Source organism: Rhinolophus sinicus, linkage group LG02, assembly GCF_036562045.2.
Source record: "Rhinolophus sinicus isolate RSC01 linkage group LG02, ASM3656204v1, whole genome shotgun sequence".
Classification (NCBI taxonomy): domain Eukaryota; kingdom Metazoa; phylum Chordata; class Mammalia; order Chiroptera; family Rhinolophidae; genus Rhinolophus; species Rhinolophus sinicus.
This window is the reverse complement of record NC_133752.1, coordinates 106707108-106731002: the sequence shown is the minus strand read 5'-3', so window position 1 is coordinate 106731002 and position 23895 is coordinate 106707108. Positions and strand designations below refer to the sequence as shown.

Below are 23895 nucleotides of genomic sequence, written 5' to 3'. Positions count from 1 at the left end.
CATCACAACCAAGTGGGGTTCATCCCAGTGGCACAAGGATGGTTCAACACATGCAGATCGATCAATGTGATACACCATATACAAAATAAAGGACAAAAATCATATGATTATATCAGTAGATGCAGAAAAAGCATTTGACAAGATACAATCTCCATTTATGATTAAAACACTTAATAAAATGGGTATAGAAGGAGAACACCTTAACATAATAAAGACCATAGATGACAGACCCTCAGCTAATATCATAATTAATGGTGAAAAACCGAAGCCCTTTGCTCTACGTTCAGGAACACGACAGGGCTGTCCCCTATCACCTCTGCTTTTCAACATAGTATTGGAAATTCTCGCCAGAGCAATCAGGCAAGAGAAAGAAATAAAAAGCATCCAAATTGGCAATCAAGAAGTTTAATTGTCACTTTTTGCAGAAGACATATTGCTATATATGGAAAACCCTTAAGACTCCCCCTAAAAGCTATTAGAAACAAACGAATACAGTAAAGTTGCTGGCTACAAAATCAAAGTACAAAAGTCCATTGCATTCCTATATACTAACAATGCAATCTCAGAAAACAAAAGTTAAACAAAATAAAGGAAATAATTTTTTTTTTGTAATTGCAACCAGAAGAATAAAATACCTAGGAATAAACTTTCTCAAGGATGTGAAAGACTTATGTACTGAAAACCATAGCACGTTTTTTAAAGAAATTCAAGAAGGCAAAAAGAAATGGAAAGACATTCCGTGTTTGTGGATTGGAAGAATCAACCTAGTTAAAATGGCCATATTACCCAAAACAATATAGAGATTTAATGCAATCCCCATCGAAATCCCAATGGCATTTTTTAAAGAAATAGAACAAAAAATCATCAGATTTACATAGAACCACAAAAGACCCCAAATAGCCACAGCAATTCTAAGGAAAAAGAACAATGCTGGAGATATCACATTCCCTGACTTCAGCTTGTACTACAGGGCAACAATAATCAAAACAGTGTGATACTGGCAGAAAAGCAGAAACACAGACCAGTGGAATAGAATGGAGAACCCAGAAATAAACCCACATAAATATGGATAGATTATTTTTGATAAAGAAATCCAAAACATACAATGGAGAAAAGACAGCCTCTTCAGCAAATGGTGCTGGGAGAATTGGAAAGCCTCACGAAAAAGGATGAAACTGGACTGCTATCTGTCACCGTGTACCAAAATTAACTCAAAATGCATCAAAGACCTAAACATAAGACGTGAAACAATACAATGCATAGAAGAAAACATAGGTACTAAACTTAAGGACCAGAGGTTCAAAGAACATTTTATGCATTTGACCTCAAAGTCAAGGGAAGTAAAAGCTAAAATAAATGAATGGGACTCTATCAAACTAAAAAGCTTCTGCACAGCAAAAGAAACCATCCACAAAATAAAGAGGCAGCTAACCGAAAGGGAGGAGATTTTTGCAAACAACGCCTCGGATAAGGGGCTAATATGCAAAATATGTAAGGAACTCATACAACTCAACAACAACAACAACAAACCACAAACAATCCAATTAAAAAATGGGCAGAAGCCCTGAATAGACATTTCTCCAAATAGGACATACATGGCAAATAGACATATGAAAAAATGCTCAACATCACTAATCATCAGAGAAATGCAAATAAATACCACAATGAGATATCACCTCACACCAGTCAGAATGGCGATCATCAACAAGACAAATAATAACAAGTGTTAGAGAGGCTGTGGAGAAAAAGGAACCCTTATACACTGTTGGTGGGAATGCAGACTGGTGCAGCCGCTATGGAAGGCAGTGTGGAGGTTCCTCAACAAATTACGAATAGAATTACCATATGACCCAGCAGTCCCTCTCCTGGGAATCTACCCAGAAAATCTGAAAACATTTGTCCGTAAAGATATATGTACTCCGATGTTCGTTGCAGCTTTATTTACAATGGCCAAGACATGGAAAAAATCAAAGTGTCCTTCGATAGATGGTTGGGTAAAGAAGATGCGGTCTATATACATAATGGATTACTACTCTGCCATGAGGAAAAATGAAATACTGCCATTTGTGACACTATGGATGGATTTTGAGAATATCATGTTAAGAGAAATAAGTCAGACAGAAAAAGTCGAGACCCATATGACTTTACACACATGTGGGATGTAAAACTGAAAGCAACAAAGGAACAAGACAAACAAACAAAGAAACAAAACTCACAGACACAGACAACAGTTTAGTGGTTACCAGAGAGTAAGGGGTGAGGGAGGTAGTAGATGAGGGTAAAGGGGATGAGTATATGGAGATGGAAGGAGAACTGACTCTGGGTGGTGAACACACAATGTGATATATAGATGATGTGGTACAGAATTGTACACCTGAAATCTACGTAATTTTACGAACAATTGTCACCCTAATAAACTTTAATTAAAAAAAATACATTCTTTACTATCATCGACTTTGCCACACGACATCTGCACTTGATTTTATACTATTTCTTCTATGACTGCTTCATGTCTTTCCTCCATAAAATGACTAGCAGTCACCTCTTAAAAGTCTCTTAACTCCCCCACTAAACACCTCATAATTTTGAAAGAAGTTTTAGGAATATCATGTTGTGTTATTTAGGTCTCAGTCAATTAATGCCTTCCCAAATAAGACTGCAAGAAACACATCTTACAAAAATAAATTCTCATGTCATCAGCCTTTTACTGAACTACAAATGTTTTATGGTCATTTGAATTGTGTTCCAAGAAGAAATGATTCCCAGGTTAAGGACAAGTCACCTCTCCCAGTGTAAAATTTAGTGAGATAATGTCTACAATTCTTTCAACCAAAAAATGCCTTATTCAATAGTGTTATGTTGCAATCCTATGTCTCTTCCTACAAAATAAGAACAAAGTAAGAACATACTAAAAAACAACAACACCAACAACAAAAACTTGCCGGAATCAATGATACTGAGTTGGGTAGAAGTACTTTCCTTTCGATACAAGGCTTGTTTGGTAAGACGAGGTGAGTAGATGTGGTGTTTTTAAAACATGTCTACAAACTTTTTGACACTTCTCCAATGAAATTCCCTCTCCTTAAATATGTGCTGGTCTTAGTAAGTAACTGGTTTCTAGTGAATAGAATAAAAGAATTAAAGAAGACATACATAAACGGAGAAATAAACCATGTTCACAGATTGGAAGATTTCATATTGTTCAAGAAAACTGTTTCCCCAAATTGACCTGTAGATTCACCATACCCAAATCATGATCCCAAAAGGCTTCTATCGATAAATTGGCAAGTGATTTTAAAATGAATATCTAATTGCAAATAACCTAGAGTAAGCAAAAGCAATTTGGAAAGGACGAAAAATATTGGACAACTTATGCAGCCTAATTTCAAGAAACCATACAGCTTCAGTAATCAAGGCAGTGTGGTACTGGTTTTTATAGACAAGCAGATCAACGATAAAAATTAAGCCATAGGTAAATTGTCAACTGGCTCTTTGACAGAGGAACCAAGTGAACCCTATTAATTAGTGAAAGGACAGTCTTTTCACTAATGATGCTGGGACAGCTAGATAACTATTATGGAAAGAAAATTAATCTCTATCCATACTTCCCACCAAACACAGATCTATGGATCAAATGTAAAGTAAAAACCATTAGCTTTGAGAAGAATACAGAGGTAATTTTTTTTCATAATCTAGGAATAGGCAAAATTTTCTTAGGGCACAGAAAGCACTATCAAACACAAAGAAGAAAAAGAAATAAAAGAAGAAGATAAATTGGATTTCAAAACTTTAAAACTTGAGTTCATCAAAATACACCGTGAAGCAAATGCATAGCAAAGAGCCAGAATGGGAGAGAAATAAATTGAAATTTTACATGATAATGCATGTGGGAAGGTACAATGAAAATAATATTTCATTTGTACTATCACATGTAAAATACTTGAGTTCCAGGTATAAACATCGAAAGAAGAAATAGAAGGAAAAGAATAACTGGAAAGTTATACTTTTTACTTGATTCTATAGATCATAATAAAAGTGACACTTCCTAATTTAGTAAAGGTATTTTAATGTAAGACTAATTTTTCTCAGGATATTTTAAATAACATTTTAAAATGGGATTTTTCAAGTGAAGAAAACATGCCTTTGTTTTTAGTTTACTGACTATTCTTTGTTTTTTTAATTATCTATTTTTTTCCATTACAGTTGATATTCAATATTATTTATGTCAGTTTCAGGCATACAGCATAATGGTTACACATTTATATAATTTATGCAGTGATCCCCCTGTTACCCTATTCATAATTATGCGTTTTTATCAGAATGAATTGGAGGCAATCAGGAATTCTATACTTGGTCTTTGATTTGCTAGTTGATATTCAAACAAACCTTCAAAAAAAAAAAAAAGAGGCTAAAAATACTGGAATAAAAATTCGGCCACAAGCAACCCCAAATACCATAACAAGAAACAACATCTTCAAAAGGTCCTGCAGTCCTATGCTTTAGCTGCTGATAAAGCACTCACCCGGATTACTAGGAAAGTAGCACTTTGTAACAGTGGGTGGCCTAGCACACACAACACTCACTTCCTATGGTTCACCGAGGGCTTCACATTGTAGACTAACGCATAGGAACTGTGTGCAGAAAAATGGAAAGAGAATCTTGTATAAATGGCAAGATTAATCATGGGTATGGAAACAAGACGGACGCTCCAGAATGCCATGGAATTGGTTACTCCCACAATCACAGAAGCAATGGCAAAGTTACCCACAAGGAACACAGTGGAGGAGGAATTAACACTCAGGAAACAAGGGACATAGCTGTTGATGTGACAATGACATTTCGAATAGTGTTGTCTATTACTGCAGTATACTGATCAAAATACATGAATGCCAGTTTATACACCATTAAGGGAAATTCACACTTTTCGGCCAAGCCTTGTTAACTGCAATAGCGGTATCTTCTTTTGAGTTGAAAAAGAAATACCTGTGGTCTGAACGAAGGCCCGGGAAGAAATGATTTCATGTGATGATGAAATAGTAATATCATACGTACGAAATTGGAAAGTCTGTTTCTAAAAGCATTCTTGTCACGTACATCTTGTCTGTTATCTTCCATATAGTGCACATATTCTCATAACCAAAACTCTGCAAGAATTTTATCTACATAGTCTTTGTTTTCCAAATCGGCCAGACGTTTGTCCACTCTTTGTCCTAGCATCTTTATGCCAGTAGTCAAGAGTTTCTGTAACAATAACCATAACCCTGGGACCATAACTTCATCGAGAGTAAAATATTGTGTGATGTAGGAATCGTCACTTGTCAAATTTTGAAGGTCTAAAGCTTCCTCCACTTGGAAACAGCCATATATACTACCTGGCAGGTAAAAGTGTATAGAAGCACTACCCAAAACCTGGACTCAGTGCTTGTGAGCAAAGGGCCAAAATAGTCTCCTAGAGCCTCAGAAATAGTCTTGCTCTGCTGTAATCCATTTCTGAAAACTCAGAAAAACACAATAGCAAAAATTGGATTCTTTCCTTCTGAAATGACAGACCGGGAAGACAGTAGATACTTTTCTACTGGATGGCAAGCTTACATAGTTATTACGTTTACTAGGTCACTAGTTTACTAGTTCATAGCATTTTAGGTTCAAATGTATATGCAACTTAAAAGCAGAAAAACATCATATTAGTCTTACCGTGTTATAATGTAAGGGTTTCATCCCAAGAAAGTTGTCAAAGTTAGTACTGATTTATCCTTGATTTTCAGCTATAATCTCCCAAGATTTATTTCTAAGGGTTTCTATTTTTTCTTTAATTTGATTATTTCACTTGATGTAAGGATTTTGCTCAGAATATCTAATGATGTCCAAGTTTAATAATTGTATTACGTTTATATGATCTATGCTTCTCGGTGTTGGTAAATGCCACACAATTTTATAAGGACAAAAATATGATTAAATACACAAACATTGGCAAAATCATTGGCCAGATGAATGTTGTGACACTGCCAAAAATGAACTGTCAGTAGCAGTGTGGTTATTCATGATCTGATTAACTTTGGAAAGACAGTTGAAGGATTTAAATGACAAATTTAAGGTGGGTTGCAAAAAAAGTATACGAAAATCAAAGGGCAGCTGTAATAATACTGGTACAGTTGTAACAGACTGACAAGTGAACACACTGCCAACTAAAAGAATGGAAAGATAGATCTTTTCTGGCCATTCCAGATGGCATAAATTGGTGAAATCTCATGTCAAAAGGAACAAATCAATAGATGTCTGTGTTCACAGGCCTTATTCAAGAAGCACATAAATACAAATTATACTTTAACTTTCTAAAGTAGCTTTCTAGTCTAAGGTAATTATTTTTCTAAAGATGTTTCATAGATTAAGAGGTTCAAAATAGAACATTTGAAAAGACAAAAGGGTTATCTTTGGAAACCAAACTCTTAAGTGCTTTTCTATTTTATTGCTAGAAATCAATAGATTTCACACTTTTACAGTACATAAGTTTTTTCTTTTTTCTCATTTACGTTTTTTGCTTCTCCTAAGTTCTCTGCCTCTTACATATCTGGTTTTCTAATTCAGGAAATGAAATTTCCTATTTCATTTTCCCCACGTGACCTAGCAAAAGACTGGGCCAAAGCCCAGCAGGGTCTGAAGGGAACCCAGCGCTGCCTCCAAGTGCCTCTGAGATGTGAGACGCCTGGGCCTTGCCCGTGAGCTCTGGGTGCCCTTGCACCTTAGGCTTCTGTGCACCTGCCAGTGACATCAGCTCTGACCTGGCCCGGTTGCTCGGTTACAGGCATTCTGGGCCGAGAGGTTCCAAACCGCCTCACTGTCCTGCTGGGATCTGGTGGGAGAGGCAGTTGACTGCTCCTGAGTGTACTGCTGTTCGGGCTCAGCGGACTGAAAAGCATGAGCGGTGCTGAGGGGCTTGCGACGCCCTTAGGCTCGGCCAGGAAGGAGGGTGTTCACTCGAGGCATAAGACTCGCGTGGCGCCCTTGGAATCCAAAAACAGCTCGCAGCGCCATGGTGCTGTCAAGAAGACTGAGGGTAGCGGGAGCTACCAAATCGAAGGGAAGGATCTCAGGAAGATCCACAGAGCCGCCTGCAGCGGGGACGTCCCGGAAGTGCAGAGGCTTCTCTTGCTCCGTCCGGGACGCTTGAATGACAGAGACAGGCAGAAGCGGTGAGAGGGCTGCGAGGCCGGTGGCCACAGGCGGCCCCGGGGAGGCGGGGCCCTGGGAGAGGGGCTCACCTGCCGGGGCTCATCCAGGTGATGCCAGCCCTCCTGTCACCCAGGGCGCTGGGCTGTCTTCCCCGGGGTGGGGACCCTACCTGGGGTCCAGGGCCCAGGCGGACTCTGCGGGCAGCAGAAATAAACACTTGGGACCCACTCATCATTCCCCTTACAGAGCGCTCTACTGACACGTTCAAAGGCATTGAACTAAATATCTGTGATGGACATCAACTCAGTATTCACAGCATTTTATTTTTGATGTTCACAATTTCAGACATAATGTTATATCCTATGGAAAAGTGCGTAACGAGAAAGAAACTTCCCATCATAGGTCGACTTGTGGGCTAAACATTCTTCCCATAAAACCCAACATCCATTTTGCATCAGTGTACAGCTATGTGTGTGTACCTACAAGTGGCCAACGGACATTGGGGATATAGTTCATGTTTATAGTGAGAAAAGGGATTTAAGGTAAAAGAGAAACAAAATTCCCCTTTCCGTCCACAAAGCGTGTGAAGGAGAGGAGCCACGGCACTTACACTGCTGCTTCAAGTTTAACTTGCTTTTGGCTTTTCAAGTGGGCCACTTGGTGATCAGGACCACGTTTAAAAAATATAGTTGCCTTTACCCGTCAATTCCAAATACTCAAGTATCTTTACGAAATGATTAGGTAAGTTACATACAATTTATTTTTCTCAGCACTACTTAAAAACAGCAATGCATTATAAATTACTCACATAAGCAGTGCATGCATACCGTGAAATAATATACAACCATTGAAGGTGGTATAGATAATAGATGTATGTTGACGTGCAAAGATATACTGGGATAGATCGGAAGCGAGAAAATAAATCGGTTTCATTACACACACACACACACACACACACACACACAAACAGATTAGTATCTTATGTTAGCCGAAAACATGTGCAAATTGGGATAAAAGTGATAGCTGAGCATTTGTATTATAAGTGAAATTTTTGTTTCCTTTTAAAAAAATCTGATTTCTACAATGAACATATATAGAAATTCAAGAAAAAGCTTATTATTAGTGAAATAATCCAGGGGGACATTTCATTGATTTCAGGAATACGAATCTTGCGCAGATGAAAATAATTTCTCACTTTTCTATTTTATTTCGTTTTTTACATTTTTAAAGACTGGCATTTTCAGGCAACTTTTAGCCCCTTCAGGAGTAAAGGGAACCTTTTTCCTTGCCTTTCGAGTTCATGCATATATATTTTTATATACGCTTATGTTTTGTATTACATATAGTTTGATTGCCTATAATATGTGCATGATTTTTCATTACTCTTTTCAGCTGGGTCCTTATGAAAATCAGAAATCAAAAATAGCAAATAAAAGTGATTATTACTATTGCAGAAGTATTGCTTTACTGTGTAAATTTTTTCCTTAAAATTATTGAACTCTCCATTGGTAGTTATCCATTATTTTCACCCATTTGTTCATCAACTCTAACCTGAATACCTAGTATGTACCAGAAGTAGTCTACTCAGGCCCTTTTCAATCTGTCTCTCAGGCTCTTTTCACCCTTAAAATGTTTCTGTTGACCTGTATGAGCCAAATGAAAAATTTGACGTGGAAGCATTAGAAGCTAATCTCAATGGAACCTTTTGCTTCCTCCTTTCAAACAAAGGATTTCTGCAGTTAGGACGTTGTAAAAGGTAACCAAACCGGCCACTTTGAAAGTGTACAAATACTAATAGTGATCAACGGAAACATCTGATTTTCATATAATCTATAACACTAAATATTGAATAAAATGAGCCCTCTCTGTTCATTTGAATCCTGAGTTTCCTTTGGCTTCAAGTTTCTTGAAAATCAAAATGAGAATTACTTTTAAAAACTTGTCTTCTTTTGTTTTGTTATTTGAGTCCTCTTTCCCCACAGTGGTTTTAAGAACCAGCGTTGATTTCAATGGGAAGTACAGGACTAGAACACAATAGGTCTTTTGTATGTACAATTATTTCCCTCCATTTAAGGTGCCATGGACGGCAGGGTGTCCACTCTTGTGTGTACCAAAAAGAAAGGTTTTAAGTGGCTGCCAATCATAGTTACAAGACATTCTGAATTATAAACTGTCTTCCAAAGTCAGAGGTGTTAAAATTGAGAAACTAGTATCTTAGAATCACTGCCATACAGTGTCCTTTCTAATCCTTAAAACATATCTGCAAAGTATTTAGAGTGATGTCATTTTGCTTAATCGACAGGTTGTCTTTGCGAAGTAGTAGTAATAGTAACCACTATAATCATATTATCTAACAATTATTCAGCTGTGTTTTGTGGTAGGAAGTGTGTAGCCAACTCTTTGCATAGATGTCAGTTGAGCATAGATGCACAGCAAAGTCCTGTGTCCTGTGAGGTGACTACTGTTTTTATGCCCATTTTGTTGCTGAGGAAATCGAGGCCCACAAAGGCGAAGGGATAGCTAACAAGTGACAGAGCTGAAGTGGGATCAAACCCATGTTGAGCTGAATCCCCGGGTCATGTCCTCTCTCACTCACATAGGCTGCTCTTTCATTCAGGTGGTGAGTGACAAGAGCCAGTAAATATTGTCCTTGTGCAGAAGCAAACTCCACATTGGTTTAGAAGGCCTCGGAGTAGCATCTCACGTTCACAGTTACGTGAGGAATTGCATGTTTGAGACAGTGCCCTGTAATGTCCTTAAAAGCCTTGTCACCCTCATAGGACCGCTCTGCATCTGGCCTGTGACTGTGGTCGCCTGGGAGTGGTGACTCTGTTAATAGAGAGGAAATGCAAGCTGAATCTCCAAGACAACAAGAAGCTGACAGCTCTGATGAAGGTACGTGGTAGCCAGCTATGTCCACACCAGACGGACTGAATGATTTAGAATGAAAATGAACTTGTCCTGATTACTTAGAACTAATTGGGGAAAGTTGTGGAATATCTACTTTGAATTCCCAGAATTGACCGTCTATTTCTGGGTATAATCCACAGGCCGTACAGGCCCAGGAAGAGGAGTGTGCGAGTTTCCTGCTGGAAAACGGAGCTGATCCCAATATAAAGGACGAGTGTGGCTGCACCGCTTTGCACTACGCGGTCCTGGTTGGGAACACAGCCATTGCCGCAAAGCTGCTGCAACACCGGGCAGATATAGAAGCAACTGACAAGGTATCGATCAACAGGCGTATTTACCCAATATTTGCAATACACGTCTCTTTAGCCACAAGCATTGCATTTCTAGTAGGTATGTATTGCATACTGTACATCAGGCCCCGTCACCACGGAAACAACTCCAAAGCCAAGTCAGGGAGGCTGGGAAATGGGGTGTCTAAGGAAAGGGCCCAGCTCTGCCTCCCAGCTCCCATTCCACCCCAGAAGGAAGCACTTGCTGTTCTGCGTGGAAGTGGGTGCCAGGCTCAGAGCCCACCAAGCACTGAAGTTCTGGGGGGAGGGAAGTGATGAGGGGGTGGCTTCTGTGCAGGCAGGGCCTTAGGACATGGGCGCTGCTGGGGATGGGTGGGAGGAGGAATGGAGACCTGGTACCCGGCAGGGGGAGCTGGCGGTGTGCATGTGGGGGAGGGGAAGCAGCAGGCCACAGGCCCCTGGCACCCCAGGACCCCAGGTTTCTGAAGACTGCGCAGGAGGGTCAGTCACGTCTGGGCATCCAGCAAAGACAGCTGCCTGTGCTCAGAACCCCTCTGCCAGCCACGGCCCCTCTCAGGGTCTCCACCTCGGAGTGGGGCTCCTGCTCAGCCTCATGCAGGTCCTGGGCGGGTTGCAGGTGTACAGAGGGAGGAGGTGATGGGGCCGCGTTCACGCGCTTTTGCTCCTGGACGTACATCACCTCTCGCCACTGCGACCCCGGCAGGAATGCTCTAGGTTGACACCGGTAGGGTCAATTTCACTTGTTTGCAAGTCAGGCAGTTCCCTGAATGAAAACATTTTGAACTTAGTTGCCGAAGATTGCACTTTACATGCTGATACTACTAAAGAAGTCGTAGAAGGCACACCTGTCTTTTATGTGCTTATGGCAAATATTTGTAAAAACAGTTTGTCACAGGGAAAACTGTCTTTTTCCAATATTTTTTTCTGTCTGAGTTTTTGACCAACTAATGGAAAACAATGCAGGAAAGCAAAATTCGCCTTGGCAATAGGCTTTCTCTTAAAACTAAAACTAACAGAAAAATTTCACAATTTCACGGAAATCTTCATGCTCTTCACATGTTCCTATGTTATAAAAAGGTGATTTATATGAAGGTGATTTAGCTCTCATTGGCCAAAGCTTAAGAGGGAAAAGGAGAGAGCACTCAGAGGAACGGTGCAGACTGACTTGGAAATTTGGCCAGGGAGGGGAAATACCAGAGAGGTTCTTAGTTATTTTTCCCATTAATTTCTATGTTTAGGCAAGGGGCTGTCCAGTTTTCGGGGATAGTAATCCTTAGTTGAGGAGAGAGAGTTAGTGAGAGGTAAGCTTGCCTGGAGATAGATTCTAGGAGGACACTGAGGCCACAAGATTTCAGTGAATGGTGGCGAGTAAGTGGCAAACAGGAGGAAGGGACAGATAATTAACTGACATACAATCTTATTTTGGCGGAAAGAGCCACCTAGATTAAGACTCTAAACTCTGCCGTGCAATCTAGATGTCTTGATGGAGAATTATCAATAATGAAATCCAGTTGCATTTTGAGTGGATTAGTCTTTTTTCCACTCCAACCCAGGAAATGATGTGCAGTTTGGATAATTGACATGTCTCTTACACTTTTCTGTTATTTGTCCGAATCCTCAAATGACCGAGGGAATTGGCCACGTAGGCGAAAGAACAGACTGAAGTGATCGGTACTGCAGTAGATCTCAGCTAGAATTGTTCTGGCGAATCACAGTCACTTGAGGAACTGTGCAAACATTTACAGGCCTGGGCTCTTCCCTGAAAGTTTTGACTGAGTAAATCTAATAAGTCCTGGATCTAATAAATTCAGACACAACTCTTGGTTCAAAACCACTAAATGGATAAGTGTAATGTATCACTTCACAGATTTCAAAAACGTAAGAACTCTCTAGAAGAGGTTCAGTTTGGGATGGACACTTCCTTCAGCTCTCTTCTTTCCAACACTCTTGGCCTGACTTTGAACTGTCTTTACCTGTGGGCTCAAGCAGTGAAAGGGAGTATCACTGGCGATATCTGCTGGCTTAAAGAAGTTCACCTGTTTCCTTTCAGTCATTACTCATTCACTGGCGCTCAGAGAATCTTTAGAAATTTGCTGATGGGTAGTCTACTAACAAGTAGCATATGACCCTTTAAGAATTTAGCATCTTAGTGCATGCGCAAATCGTTTGCTCAATAAATGTTTATTACCAGCAGGGTTTTCCTGCAATAGTAGGAAATCGTGAACTTTCCTTTTAGTTGAAGCTGTGCGATAGACTGTCTCAGTATGTCTGTTAAGTTCCTAGAGCCCTGGCATAATCAGGATGGCAGGTTTAAACATCAAAACATCAAGAGCCTGAAGTTCGTACCAATATAGATGGGAACCATTTCAAAACTTTAGTTTCAGTGGTTCTATGAGTAATTTTCCATTGGATTAACAATCTGTGAAAAATAAGTACAAATAGACTGTGGTTTGAATAAGTATTGGGAAAATTATTCAAGTGGGTAAAATGAGTCTAAATGACAGTTTTCGTTGCATGTCGGTGCCCAAGTTTTTGATAAAGCACACGAGGATTATACCAAAGAAAGGAACTCTTTTACATACAAATATGCACATTATACACGACCATTTGGAAAGAGCAAATATAAAATCCCATGTCAGCTATAGACAAAATGTGTCCTCTGGGTATGTTTAGTTTCCTCCATATGTTGAGTCAATATTGACAATTTTGGAGACTCACACAGCAATCTGAATGTCAAGAATCTCTTACAGAATCAAACCTAGTCCCCCTTGAGCCTTGACTATGCTGCACCTCTTACATGAGACATGTGTTCTCTCGTTCGCTACTGGCCTCCCCTGCGTTCTTCTCTTACTTGAGTCAACTACTTTGCCTCCGTTAGCACTGGAGGTTATGATTCCTGTCTTATAGTACACGAGGTCTGACAATTAAGTTCGCAAAATCATTCTAGAAAAAGTACTACATACCTCATTGCTGAATGTCACTATGGTTACACTCGAAGTACTATCCCTGGGAAGCTATGAAGCGACGCCAGCACCTAGTCAACCCTTCAAAGCAATTTTGGAACGTTTTGTCTGGATTGGCCATCAGAACTGTCATCGTATTATCCTTGATAAACTGAGTGTCATCAAAATGTCTTCCTTTCAATATTTTCTTTCACTTCGGGTAAAGAGAGAAGGCATTGGGAGCCACATCAGGTGAGTAGGGTGGGTTTCTGATACAGTTATTTGTTTACCAGCTAAAAACATTCTCACAGAAAATGCCCTGTGAGCTGGTGCATTGTCGTGATGGAAGAGCCATGAATTGTTGTCGATAAGTTCAGGTCGTTTTTGTTTAACTTTTTCACGCAGCCTTTCAACAGTTCCAAATCAAGAACTTGGTTAACTGTTTATCCAGTTGGTACAAATTCATAATGAGTCATCCCTGTGATATCGAAAAAGGTTAGCGACATTGTTTTGACTCTAGGTTTGGACTGATGGAACTGTTTTGATTGTGGAGAATTTGCTGACTTCCGTTGTGCACTTTGACGCTCTGTTTCAGGGTCTTATTGGTACACTCATGTTTGTTTCCTCACTAGTGATAACACGGCCCAAAACATCATCTTGACTCTCAAAAATGTCTTGGCAAATTTGACTCTCCTTTGCTTTTGTTCATCAGTGAGCTCCTTCGGGACCATTTTTGCACCCACCTTTCCTATGCGAAGATTTTCAGTTCAGATTGTCCTAACTGTTTCTCTATTGATGGTTTCTTGCTCTGCTCTGCTTCTCACAGTCAGCGATCAATTTTGGTGCACAAGTCGATGAATTTTTGCAGTGTTTTCCTCAGTTCTGCTCGTTACTGGCGACGCTGATCTCTCTTTATCGGTGGTGCGTTTTCTCCCCTCAGAAAAACATTTAACCCATTTGTACACTGCCGTTTTCTTCATGGCATTATTCCCATAAACTTGGACTACAATGTCCCTGATTTCACTTCCACTCTTGCCAAGTTTAACAAGAAGTTTAATGTTTATGAGTTGCTCTAATGTGTGTAGCTCAGACATTCTCACGACAGCACACAAAAACACGCAACCACAATGATGAGCACCACTCAGCAAGACACCGCCACAGGTCGACACAAGCACATCTCTGAGACATCGGCATACCAAGGTTATGAAACCTTAGTGAACTGTTTGTACAGCGCTGCCAATGTAAATGCACGGTGGCAAATTCTCAAACTTAATTGTCAGAACTCTTATTTTGATAAACATTTCAAGATTTTCAAGACAGTCTATCTTGACTTATTATGTCTATTTATGTTAGTCTCTTTAGAACGATTGGATTTTTCAAGTTAGAGTTCCTAAGTTTTTTTGAAACCCTTTCTCTTTATATGTCCCATATATAATAACAGTCCCTTTACAATGCCTATATGTTTTATTAGTTTAATCATAGTTATAGTTGGAGAGTTTATGCATATTGCAGATAGTTTTATATCTTTCTCCTTAAATTGTTCCTTAAAAATGCAAGTGATTTAGTCACTTTCATTATGCTAAAAATAATCTATATGAATCAGTACTAAAACGTTGATTGATAAGCTATGATAGTTTCATTTCTGATTTATATTTTTCCTAAAATATGAAATAATTTTAAGTAGCAATTGAAATGGAACAGGAGGTAAAAAGCATATTTTTTTTCAAAAAGTAGGTATCCGTTAGCGTCCCACTATTATCATTATAACGGAGACGAAAATTCATATTGAGCTTTCCGACAGCTAAGTTAAAAATCTATCATCTTCCTATCGCAGAGAAGTCCTGGGCCATTTAGTCATAAGCAATCAAAGTTCATTTGGAGCCTGAGTCTTTTTAACTTAAAGTCCATTCCCTTAGTGATCCTTTTGGAGCAAGAGAGCCTGAACGTGACATCTGGGTCCTGAGAGCATTGATTCAAGAGAAGCAAGCGCGTCTCTATAAGCTGGAGAAAACTTCACCTCTGTTGGAAAGCTCTCAAAACTGTGTCCCTGAAATTCTATCTTTTCTCAAACGTTTCTGTTTGCCACAGAAAAATGTTGTCAAATCGGAATTAAGCAAAAGTGAAATATTTCTTTAGTAATAGGCATATAAATCACAGTTTTGTAATATTTCTCACACAGAGATAATCTTCCTGGAATCTTCCTACTGGGGCTCAGTAGGAAGAACTTCTGGTGAAGTACATATTCTTTGGAATATAATTTAAAAAACACTACTCCAGAGATAAACATTTAAGTTATCAGTTCAATAAAAATACTGAACGCACTTACTACTGTGTTTTAGAGTTTGTAGTTACAGAAATGAAATATAGCCCCTGCCCTCAAAGGCTCTCGGTTCAGATGGGGAAGAATAAAATAACTGCAGTTATACTACGATAGAGGCTTTGATTGGAGCAAAGATTCTTGGAACGTTGGGCCTGTCAGTGTTTGAAGGGAGTTCTGGGGAATGAGCTTGCAGTTCATCTGCTGGGGACGTAGAAGGAGGGTATTTTAAAGGGAAGGAGCAGCTGATCACAGCACAGGGGGCTGCTCTTTATTCCCTATTCTTAGTGTATGTTTAAGTTCAGAGGATTTTTTTGAGTTTTAAAATTCAGCTTAGAAATATGTAATTTCAATAAATTGCTTCTCTGTTTTACAGTCTGGTTGCACACCATTTATACGTGCTACACATACAAACAATGAGGAAATGGTGGAATTTTTAATAAAGAAAGATGCAAACATAAATGCAGGCGATCAGCTACGAAGGTATAGTTGTTTCTTCTCTTTTTCTTAACCTTAGTATTATTCTAGAGTGGTAACAATCGCTCATGTCAGATTCAATCAATAAGAAGAGGATTAACTTATAATTATATAGTGAAAAATACCAACACATCATCTGTTGGGTTGAAAAGCAATTATTCTGACTGGGCAAGAGGAAGAAGAGTATCCTGCAGGATTCATATTCATATTTATTTATAATATTCGCTGATGCTATTTGTCAAGGAGTTTTTGTTCGTATGATCTTATGTTAGCTAATGGGTGTTCATGTTAATTTTACTGATTTTGTATAGTATGGGCTCTAACTTTTCGTTTATGATACAACGTTGGACTTAGTCTCTCTGATAGTTTTTTTAACCTCTATTTTGCGTACAATTTTCCTGAAACGTTGCACATTAAACACAAATAGGAGTTGATTTTGTCTTTTGGATGACTCTGCTTTAAAGCGTTTTCTTGGGAGAATACTGATGTCACTGGAATTTCCCGATGTGACTATGAATGACCACTACCAGACATTCATCAGTTTTTTTCTTTTTTTATTTCTAGTCTATTTTGATGTTTTCATTTTTTTGGTTGAGTAGAAGGGAGAAAGACAACTTTCACCGAATAAACATTTTATTTAATGAACACAAGTCATAGGTGTGTAATGAAGAAAAAAGAAATGGGATTTCAAGTCACACAAGACGGGGTTTAACGCCTGTCTTTCCTATGTGTCACGTGCGTGACCTTGGGAACATTACTGATCATCGTTAAATATGTTTCCTGATATGAAACAAGGATAATATTATATCCTTCAAGTGTGTTTGTGTGTCAGATTATCTAGGATTTAATACAGCGCCCAGCACATGCTTATCAGCATCATTAAGCACAATTCTGAGTGTTATTACTAGAATTATCATTAATATTATTCTGTCAAGCCTGCCAGGTAGCTTTAACTTGCCTGACTTCTAGCTGACTTGGAAGTACCAAATATCAGACTAAGGAAGAAACAGGAAACTCTTCATTGAAATCTTCACCCACTTCAGATAAGTGACCTCAGCATAGTTGCTTGTCTAATAAAGGACTTTAACTTAGCAACTTCTGTGCAGTACCCAGCTGGGGCAGAGGTTTTTGTTTGTTTTCTTTTTCTTTTTCTTTTTTCTGTGTCCCTTCATTTTAGCCTTAGACATAATTTACAAACATGATCACAAAAGAATGTAAATGGTCCATTCTACCCAGACAAGCAGTGTACTGAGCGTGGTAAAGTCTACCCAATTAGCTGTTTACATAACTTAAAGTTCCTAAGGGTGAAATTATCTCTCTGTTATTTTAGAACGGCCCTCATGTTTGCTGCAAGGAATAACTTCCCAAACATAGTCACGCGTCTGCTTCAGCAAGGCGCTGATGTCTCTGCTACAGATTTCTTTGGGCGGACTGCAAAAGATTTCGCTTGTTCAAAAAATTTGAAGATGTAAGTGTTTACATTAAAATGCTAGTTATCAGGAAAAGGGGCTTTAGAACAAGTTAAGTGTCACTTCCTGTGTAACAGGTGAGATGTCACAGTTTGGTTCAGGCAGTTGGGGAACGGCAGAGAGTGACTGGATGTCCTCAGCCAGAAACCAAACGAAAGGTCAGACGAGTTACAAGTAGCACACGGCACAGATTCCTTATTCCAGAACTTTGAAGACCTTTATCCCAGGGTTCTCAACATTCTCCATTTCATTCCAAGTACAACCCTTGTGCATTGGGTACAAATAATGTCCTTTCTCTGATTTTCCAACTAGTTGTTTGGGGTTGTGAAAGGTTCAGCATTGCAGGAAATCCTGTGTTTTCCGGAGGCCATCTGCTATACTCTCCCTCTTGAATGTTTCTAGAAGCCAAAGGGTTCCCTAAGGCTAAGGGAGACCATTGTCTTTCACAAGTCAGATGGAGAGGGAAAGAAGGTCGTTCTGATCATCTCTTGTTTCCGTCGATCTGTTGCTGCACGGTTGCTATAGAAATGAGTCCTGTAATCATGACTGACCTTTGCTCCCACGTTTCCTTGCTGATCTGGAATCCTCTGGGTCCGTGGTTTTCCATACTTGGACTTCAAAGTTCCAACATTCCTTAGTTTCCACCCACCTACTTGTGTGCTCAGCCCCTATTCCAAAGCACCAGCACCCTGGCCCAGCAGCTGGGCCTCCCAGCTTTAGCCACACAGAGCCTTCCCCCCACACTGGAAACCTATGCGGGGCCCGCATGTCAGCCCAGACCTTCACGATGAGTTACCCTTTGAGCGTCTTGTTGTGTCTTCTGCTAGCACATGTTAGTTGGCACCGTTCTGAGCTGTCAGAGAGGGTCAAATAACGTGCAGGAGAAGATCAGACTTTCCTTTCTCCTCTGTTACCAGATCTGTACTCCGAGGCCGCTTGGTATCCCCTAGAGCCCCTTCCCTTAGGTCCCCGTAGGTCCCGTATCGCCCTTCCCAGAGTAGTGGGCACTAAGTTTCCTGAGATCCCTTAGTTAAGGTGGGGCCCTTAACTAACCTAGATCTGTTTTCCAAATAATGAAAATCTCCCAAGTGACTTGAATCTCCCTCAGGTTTCAAAATGGTTTCAATTGTGCTTCACAGGGAAGCCAGTCAACAGAAAGCCCTGAATCTGAATCTCAAGTAGGTTATTTAACACTAGAATGGCTGAGCCCACCCATGACTCATCAGTATGCATGTGTGTCAGGAGGGTCATATCTTCCAAGTCAATGGGGATGGACAGGGAGGTTAAGCATCGTTCTAATGAGACCTGTGGGTTCAGCTTTTGAGGAGGTGGAGAAGGGACCGTAGCAGTCCAAGCCAGGTTTCACTCTGTTAGTTCTCTGCCTCTGGTGTGAGTAGCTACGGGAATAGTGGACTGTTATGTCATCTATTTAATGAGGTAATGTATTTCTAAATACACTTAGGTACAAATTGTATAATAGCTGAGAGGTCCTGAATTACAAACCAGAAAGGAAGAGTAGCTAATAACTAAAACTGAAAACATTTTCTGAAAACTGCAACATTTGAATGTTAGAACCTATGAAAAACACACACTGGGGTTTATTTGGGAATCCAATATAGTTCCAAAACTAAAGCTCGAGAAAACTCATTCCGTTGCCTTACTATTTCTCTGAGCCTCTTTTTGGTTCATTATTTCATTGAATCCTCTAACATCCTGGTAAAATAAGGCAGTGGATGCTTGTTTTATAGAGGAGGACTTTGAGCCAGAGAGAAGCACTTTGTCCGAGAACTGAATAGCTGTGGGTCATAGAGCTAGGACTTCTCAGTTTAAGACCCTTGCCCTTATGTCAAGCTAACTCCAATAAATTGAACACTAATGCCCTCAATTCATGACTGGTTCACCTTACTTTCTTTGTCTTCTTTAATCACACGCTTAATAAAAAGTTTGTAGAACGTACAAATTTGAAGCACATGGGATGATTAAAGTTTTATATTAGCTCTGATATTACCTGAAATGCTCTAAGAATTTCATGTCTTTGATAAATGTTTTTCATATCAGTATTAAGACAGTAATATCATCACCTTTTTTATACATAGCATCCAACAACAGATTACTGATTATGAGAAAGCAGTGAAATCTAAAGTGTTTTCTGAAACTAGCACACTAGGTAAGACTTCTGATAGTGAATTTTCCTGGTGGTCCTACCATAGATAAAGTTAGAGTAAAATATTTTTACTAATGAAAGAAATGTAAGAAAAAGAATGTGTAAACTGCATCTGTATGTTTTTCTTTCTTACTTAATTTTTGTAATAGTCCATCATTCAGCATTATTATAAAATTTTATTGTAAGTAATTAAAATCTGAGACAGCGTTGTGTGAAAAATTCATTTATTTTATCACGATCCCTAAAATCCCATATGATCTTTGTGTAAATAAGAAAGAAGATTTTTTCAGTTAGTATGCTGTGTTTCCCTCTATAATTACCTTGTAATGAATTGGACTTGTTATAAAAATGGAATCTTTTCTTTCTTTAACGTTTACTGCAAATGGATTACATCTAGCAAATGAGTACTTGTTATTACTCAGTGCTTGGTCTCACTAAAAATGTAATGAAAACTAGGAACTCAACAATATCCTCCCGGTCCTATAAACAAATTGCAAACAAGAACTACAAAACTAGCCAGTGTGCAGCATCCCAGAAACATTTTTTTTAAAGCTCTCTACTCATAGTATACAAGTCAGAAAAGCAACGCCTTTTGAGAAGCATAGTTTTTTCCACGGAGATATACCAACAAAGTCAGTATTGTCACCTTCGTTGCTCATAAGTCAAAACGGAATGAGACATGTTGACTTCATTAGAAGACGATCTTTCCCTGTGTTTGTCGGATAATTGTCATGACAGTGTAAGTTCTCTACAACAGGATGCCCTGTTGCCATCAGTCAAAGTAATAAGGATATTGTTGACATACTCCCTGTGCTGTGCGCTACATCCCTGTGGCTGTGATATTTTATACCTGGAAGTTTGTGCTTCGTGTTCACCTTCTTTGTCATCCATCCCCTCCACTCCCTCTCCCCTGGCATCCATCAGGTTGTTCTTCGTAGCTGAGGGTCTCTCTTGTGTGTTTGTTCGTTTTTGTAGTTTTAGATTCCACATATAAGGGAGATCACACGGTATTTATCTTTGTCTTATTTCACTTAACATAATACCCTCTAGGAACATCCACGTTGTTACAAATGGAAAGATTTGCTTCTTTTTTTGTGGATGAGTAATACTTTATATAAATGTACACACACACACACACACACACACACACACACACACACATCCTCTTTATCCATTCACGCATGGAAGGACACCTGTGTTGCTTCCATATCTTTGCTATTGCAAATAATCTTGCAGTAAAGATAGGGGTGCACACTTCCTTTCAAACTCGTGGTTTTGTTTTCTGTGGATAAATACCCAGAGGTGGAATTGCTGGATCTCATGGCAGTTGTTTTTTCAATTTTTTTGAGGAATCTTTATACTGTTATCCACAGTGCCTGTACCAATTTACAATCCCACAAACAGTGCACAAAAATTTCTTTTCTCTGTTTCCGCGCCAACATTTGTTATTTCTTGTCAACTTGATCATAGCCATCTGACAGCTATGAGGTCCTATGTCACTGTGTTTTGCTTTGCGTTTCTTTGATGGTTAGTGAGGTTGAGCTCTGTGTTTCTTTAATTAGGGTGAAAACTGAGAGGCTCGCATTGGACCCCCCATAACATTTACAGGTGGAGTACGTCACATGCTCATTCCTACAACACTTAGTGGTAAACCAGTGACTGTGATTAGCTTAGTACAATCATTTTCTTTCTGGAGCTGAGCAGAGGCCACCTTCTCTGTGTAGTGGGACAGTACATATCCACACAGAGTCGTGCTTCTTCAGCGAGAATGAAGACTAAGGAATGGCCAGTGGGCAGGGAGCCAGCAGTGGTGACTGCAGTGGGTCCAGGCAGACTCTCTACCGTGGAAGGAAACGGTAGCAGAGGGTGTACTGATAACACTGGAGTCACAGAGTCTTTTCTATTATCTTGCAATTGGAGATACAACAGAAAGAGTCTGTTTCCTGTGTTGTGCGTTGCTGCAAAGTACAGTGCCCACCGACCCAGCTTCCTAATGAGAGGGTGTTTCATCCCAAAGTGAACACTCTTGGCTGAAGAGATGGAAACGTTGTACTGTGTAACAGCAAAATAAGTGTACATTGCTGTAACTGCGTGTCATGATGGAATGAGGAAAATCATGCAATGTCCTTTTCACATTGTCAGTTTATGATACTGATTCTACCGATGATACCATTTTCTCTCAATCTGATGGGTGTTGGTTAGTTTCATAATCATTGAAAACGGGACTTGACTTGTAGGTATGAAATTTTGATACACGCCGTTTATTTTTTATTTGATTTGATTTTACTCACATATATGTTATGTATATCTAAGAGAAGTAAAAATTCATAATATATTAATTTCCTACCAATAGTATCATTAATATGCACTCTACTATAGTCTCCAGAAATCTGTTTTATCACAGTATCAGTCTGATAAGTTAAAGTTCTGCATTTTTCTAGTGTGGATTTAAATGTATTTTAATTGTTTTCTTTAATAGTGGACGAGTGTTCTAAGAAAGATCCCGCAAGCAGGTAAGATTTTATGGATTTCTAAAAATGGCGTGTTCACTAAGGGACTGCAGAGAACCGAACAGTTATTGAGTGTCCTGCTCTGGGCCAGGCCCTGTCTTATCTACTTACCAGTTGTTAGCTCATTTGTCAACACAATAGCTTTGCAAAGTGGCTGTGCTGTTCCGGCTCCTTTTTATTAATTAGACATTGTGATTCCGGGAGGTTGATTAATTGACCCATGGTTCCCTAGTTAGCAAGTGGCTGACCTGTGCTGTGACCTTAGCCTGCGTGGCTCCCAAAGCCATTCTCCTGTCCCTCAGCCTGTCCTGAGAAGTTCCTGGGCAGCTCTGGAGTCAGGATTCAGATGCAGGTCAGAGGAGCTCAGAGAGTCCAATTTAGTTATATGTTAACGCTGATTTAGAGTTTTTCCTAAGAAACCCGGTTAGTCCAAGCATTTGTCTTCAGATAGTGGACAGTGTTAGCAGTAATGAGAACCTGGTTTTCAGCATCAGAATTTAGCAAAAAGTGAGCTAGCTGTGGCCACAGAACTACAGGCTTTACATGAGCAAGACCTGGTCAGTCAGGTGGTTTGGGGTGTAATGCCATCTACCCTTCTGGAGATGAATTACTTTTCCGTAAGTGAAAAGTACCTATGTGTAGGCCATGTTGGGTTAATGAAATTCAGCATCAAATTAGAGGATATTTTTAATTGATATCTCAACTAACAGACTTCCCAGTCTGGGTTTCCCTTCAGGGTGGTTCCTTTACCTGGTTCTATCAAGTTGTTTTCCTTTGTTCCCTAAAGTCTTTCTTCTTCTTCCATGAGTTTTCTTGATTTTTTAATTTCTTTTCTGGTTTTTTTTGGAGTTTCTCTTGTGTTATTTTTTCCATTTCTGCCAGCTAAGTCATCCATTATTTGGTAGAAGCAAAAGCATCTAGAATTTCAGGGGTTTAAGGAAGGTTAGGAGTTAATTATTTAAAACACCCTCTGGTAATTTATGCTGTGATTAACGTTTTGGTCAAGTGGTTGTTCACATGGAGGGTTTGTAACTCAAAGAGATTAAAGTGACTTATTTGAGTCTAAGTGAGTGATGGAAATGAGCTTTAAATTCAGATTCCTAAGCCCATACATTTCCTACTTTATCATCCTGTTGGCGATTGTTTTGCTAATAGAAAGGTCTAATGAACGCACTGGAAGCTGATCAGAATGGAATTAGCAGGAGAATCCAAGTTTCAAGACACCAGTGGTTCGCAATAGAAAAACGGGTTTTAGAGCAGAGATCACAGATCCGATCAGGCCAAAGGGATCAGAAGAGTGGGCTTGGTGACAAGTTAACACAAATCAAAATAAGATTGACACAGGATGTTGGCAGTTGTGTAGAAAAGTAGATAAAAATAAGGCTTCCAAGGGCGTACTGCTCAGGTTGCTGCTTTTTCATTTGGGGAAACTAGAAAATTCAAAGTTTCTATCTGAAATATTAAAATAATTTGGGCCACTGGAACGGTTCTCTTTAGAGCAAGCAGGAATGTGGTACCACCTACCTGCACCCCAGCTTACAAAGGAGCCTTAGATCCTTTCCAGCCCTAGGTTACTGGAGAGATTGCGGAACTGCAGAGATCTGTGGCCCAAGGCAGGTGTCTCG

General features: G+C 39.5%; 1 protein-coding gene and 1 pseudogene across 12 annotated transcripts in view; one reads left to right on the top strand and one right to left on the bottom strand.

Moving 5' to 3' along the window:
• Positions 1–4388: 4388 nt before the first annotated feature.
• LOC141570013 (patched domain-containing protein 3-like) lies at positions 4389–6917 on the bottom strand (annotated as a pseudogene).
• The window catches only part of LOC141570044 (ankyrin repeat domain-containing protein 26-like), a 362013-nt gene continuing 344595 nt past the window's right edge, over positions 6478–23895 (top strand). For 5 of the 12 annotated variants that reach the window (XR_012493796.1, XR_012493797.1, XR_012493798.1 and 2 more), the window contains exons 1-7: positions 6487–7190; positions 9951–10065; positions 10221–10394; positions 16027–16133; positions 17458–17595; positions 19693–19763; positions 22240–22273. Coding sequence is in view for 9 of the 12 variants with exons in the window: in XM_074325049.1 (XP_074181150.1) it covers positions 6916–7190; positions 9951–10065; positions 10221–10394; positions 16027–16133; positions 17458–17595; positions 19693–19763; positions 22240–22273 (914 nt within the window). In the remaining 3 variants the exon portion in view is untranslated. Of the gene's footprint in view, positions 7191–9950; positions 10066–10220; positions 10395–16026; positions 16134–17457; positions 17596–19692; positions 19764–22239; positions 22274–23895 lie in introns of all 12 variants that reach the window. The other 7 variants (XM_074325048.1, XM_074325047.1, XM_074325052.1 and 4 more) reach the window with 5 other exon arrangements.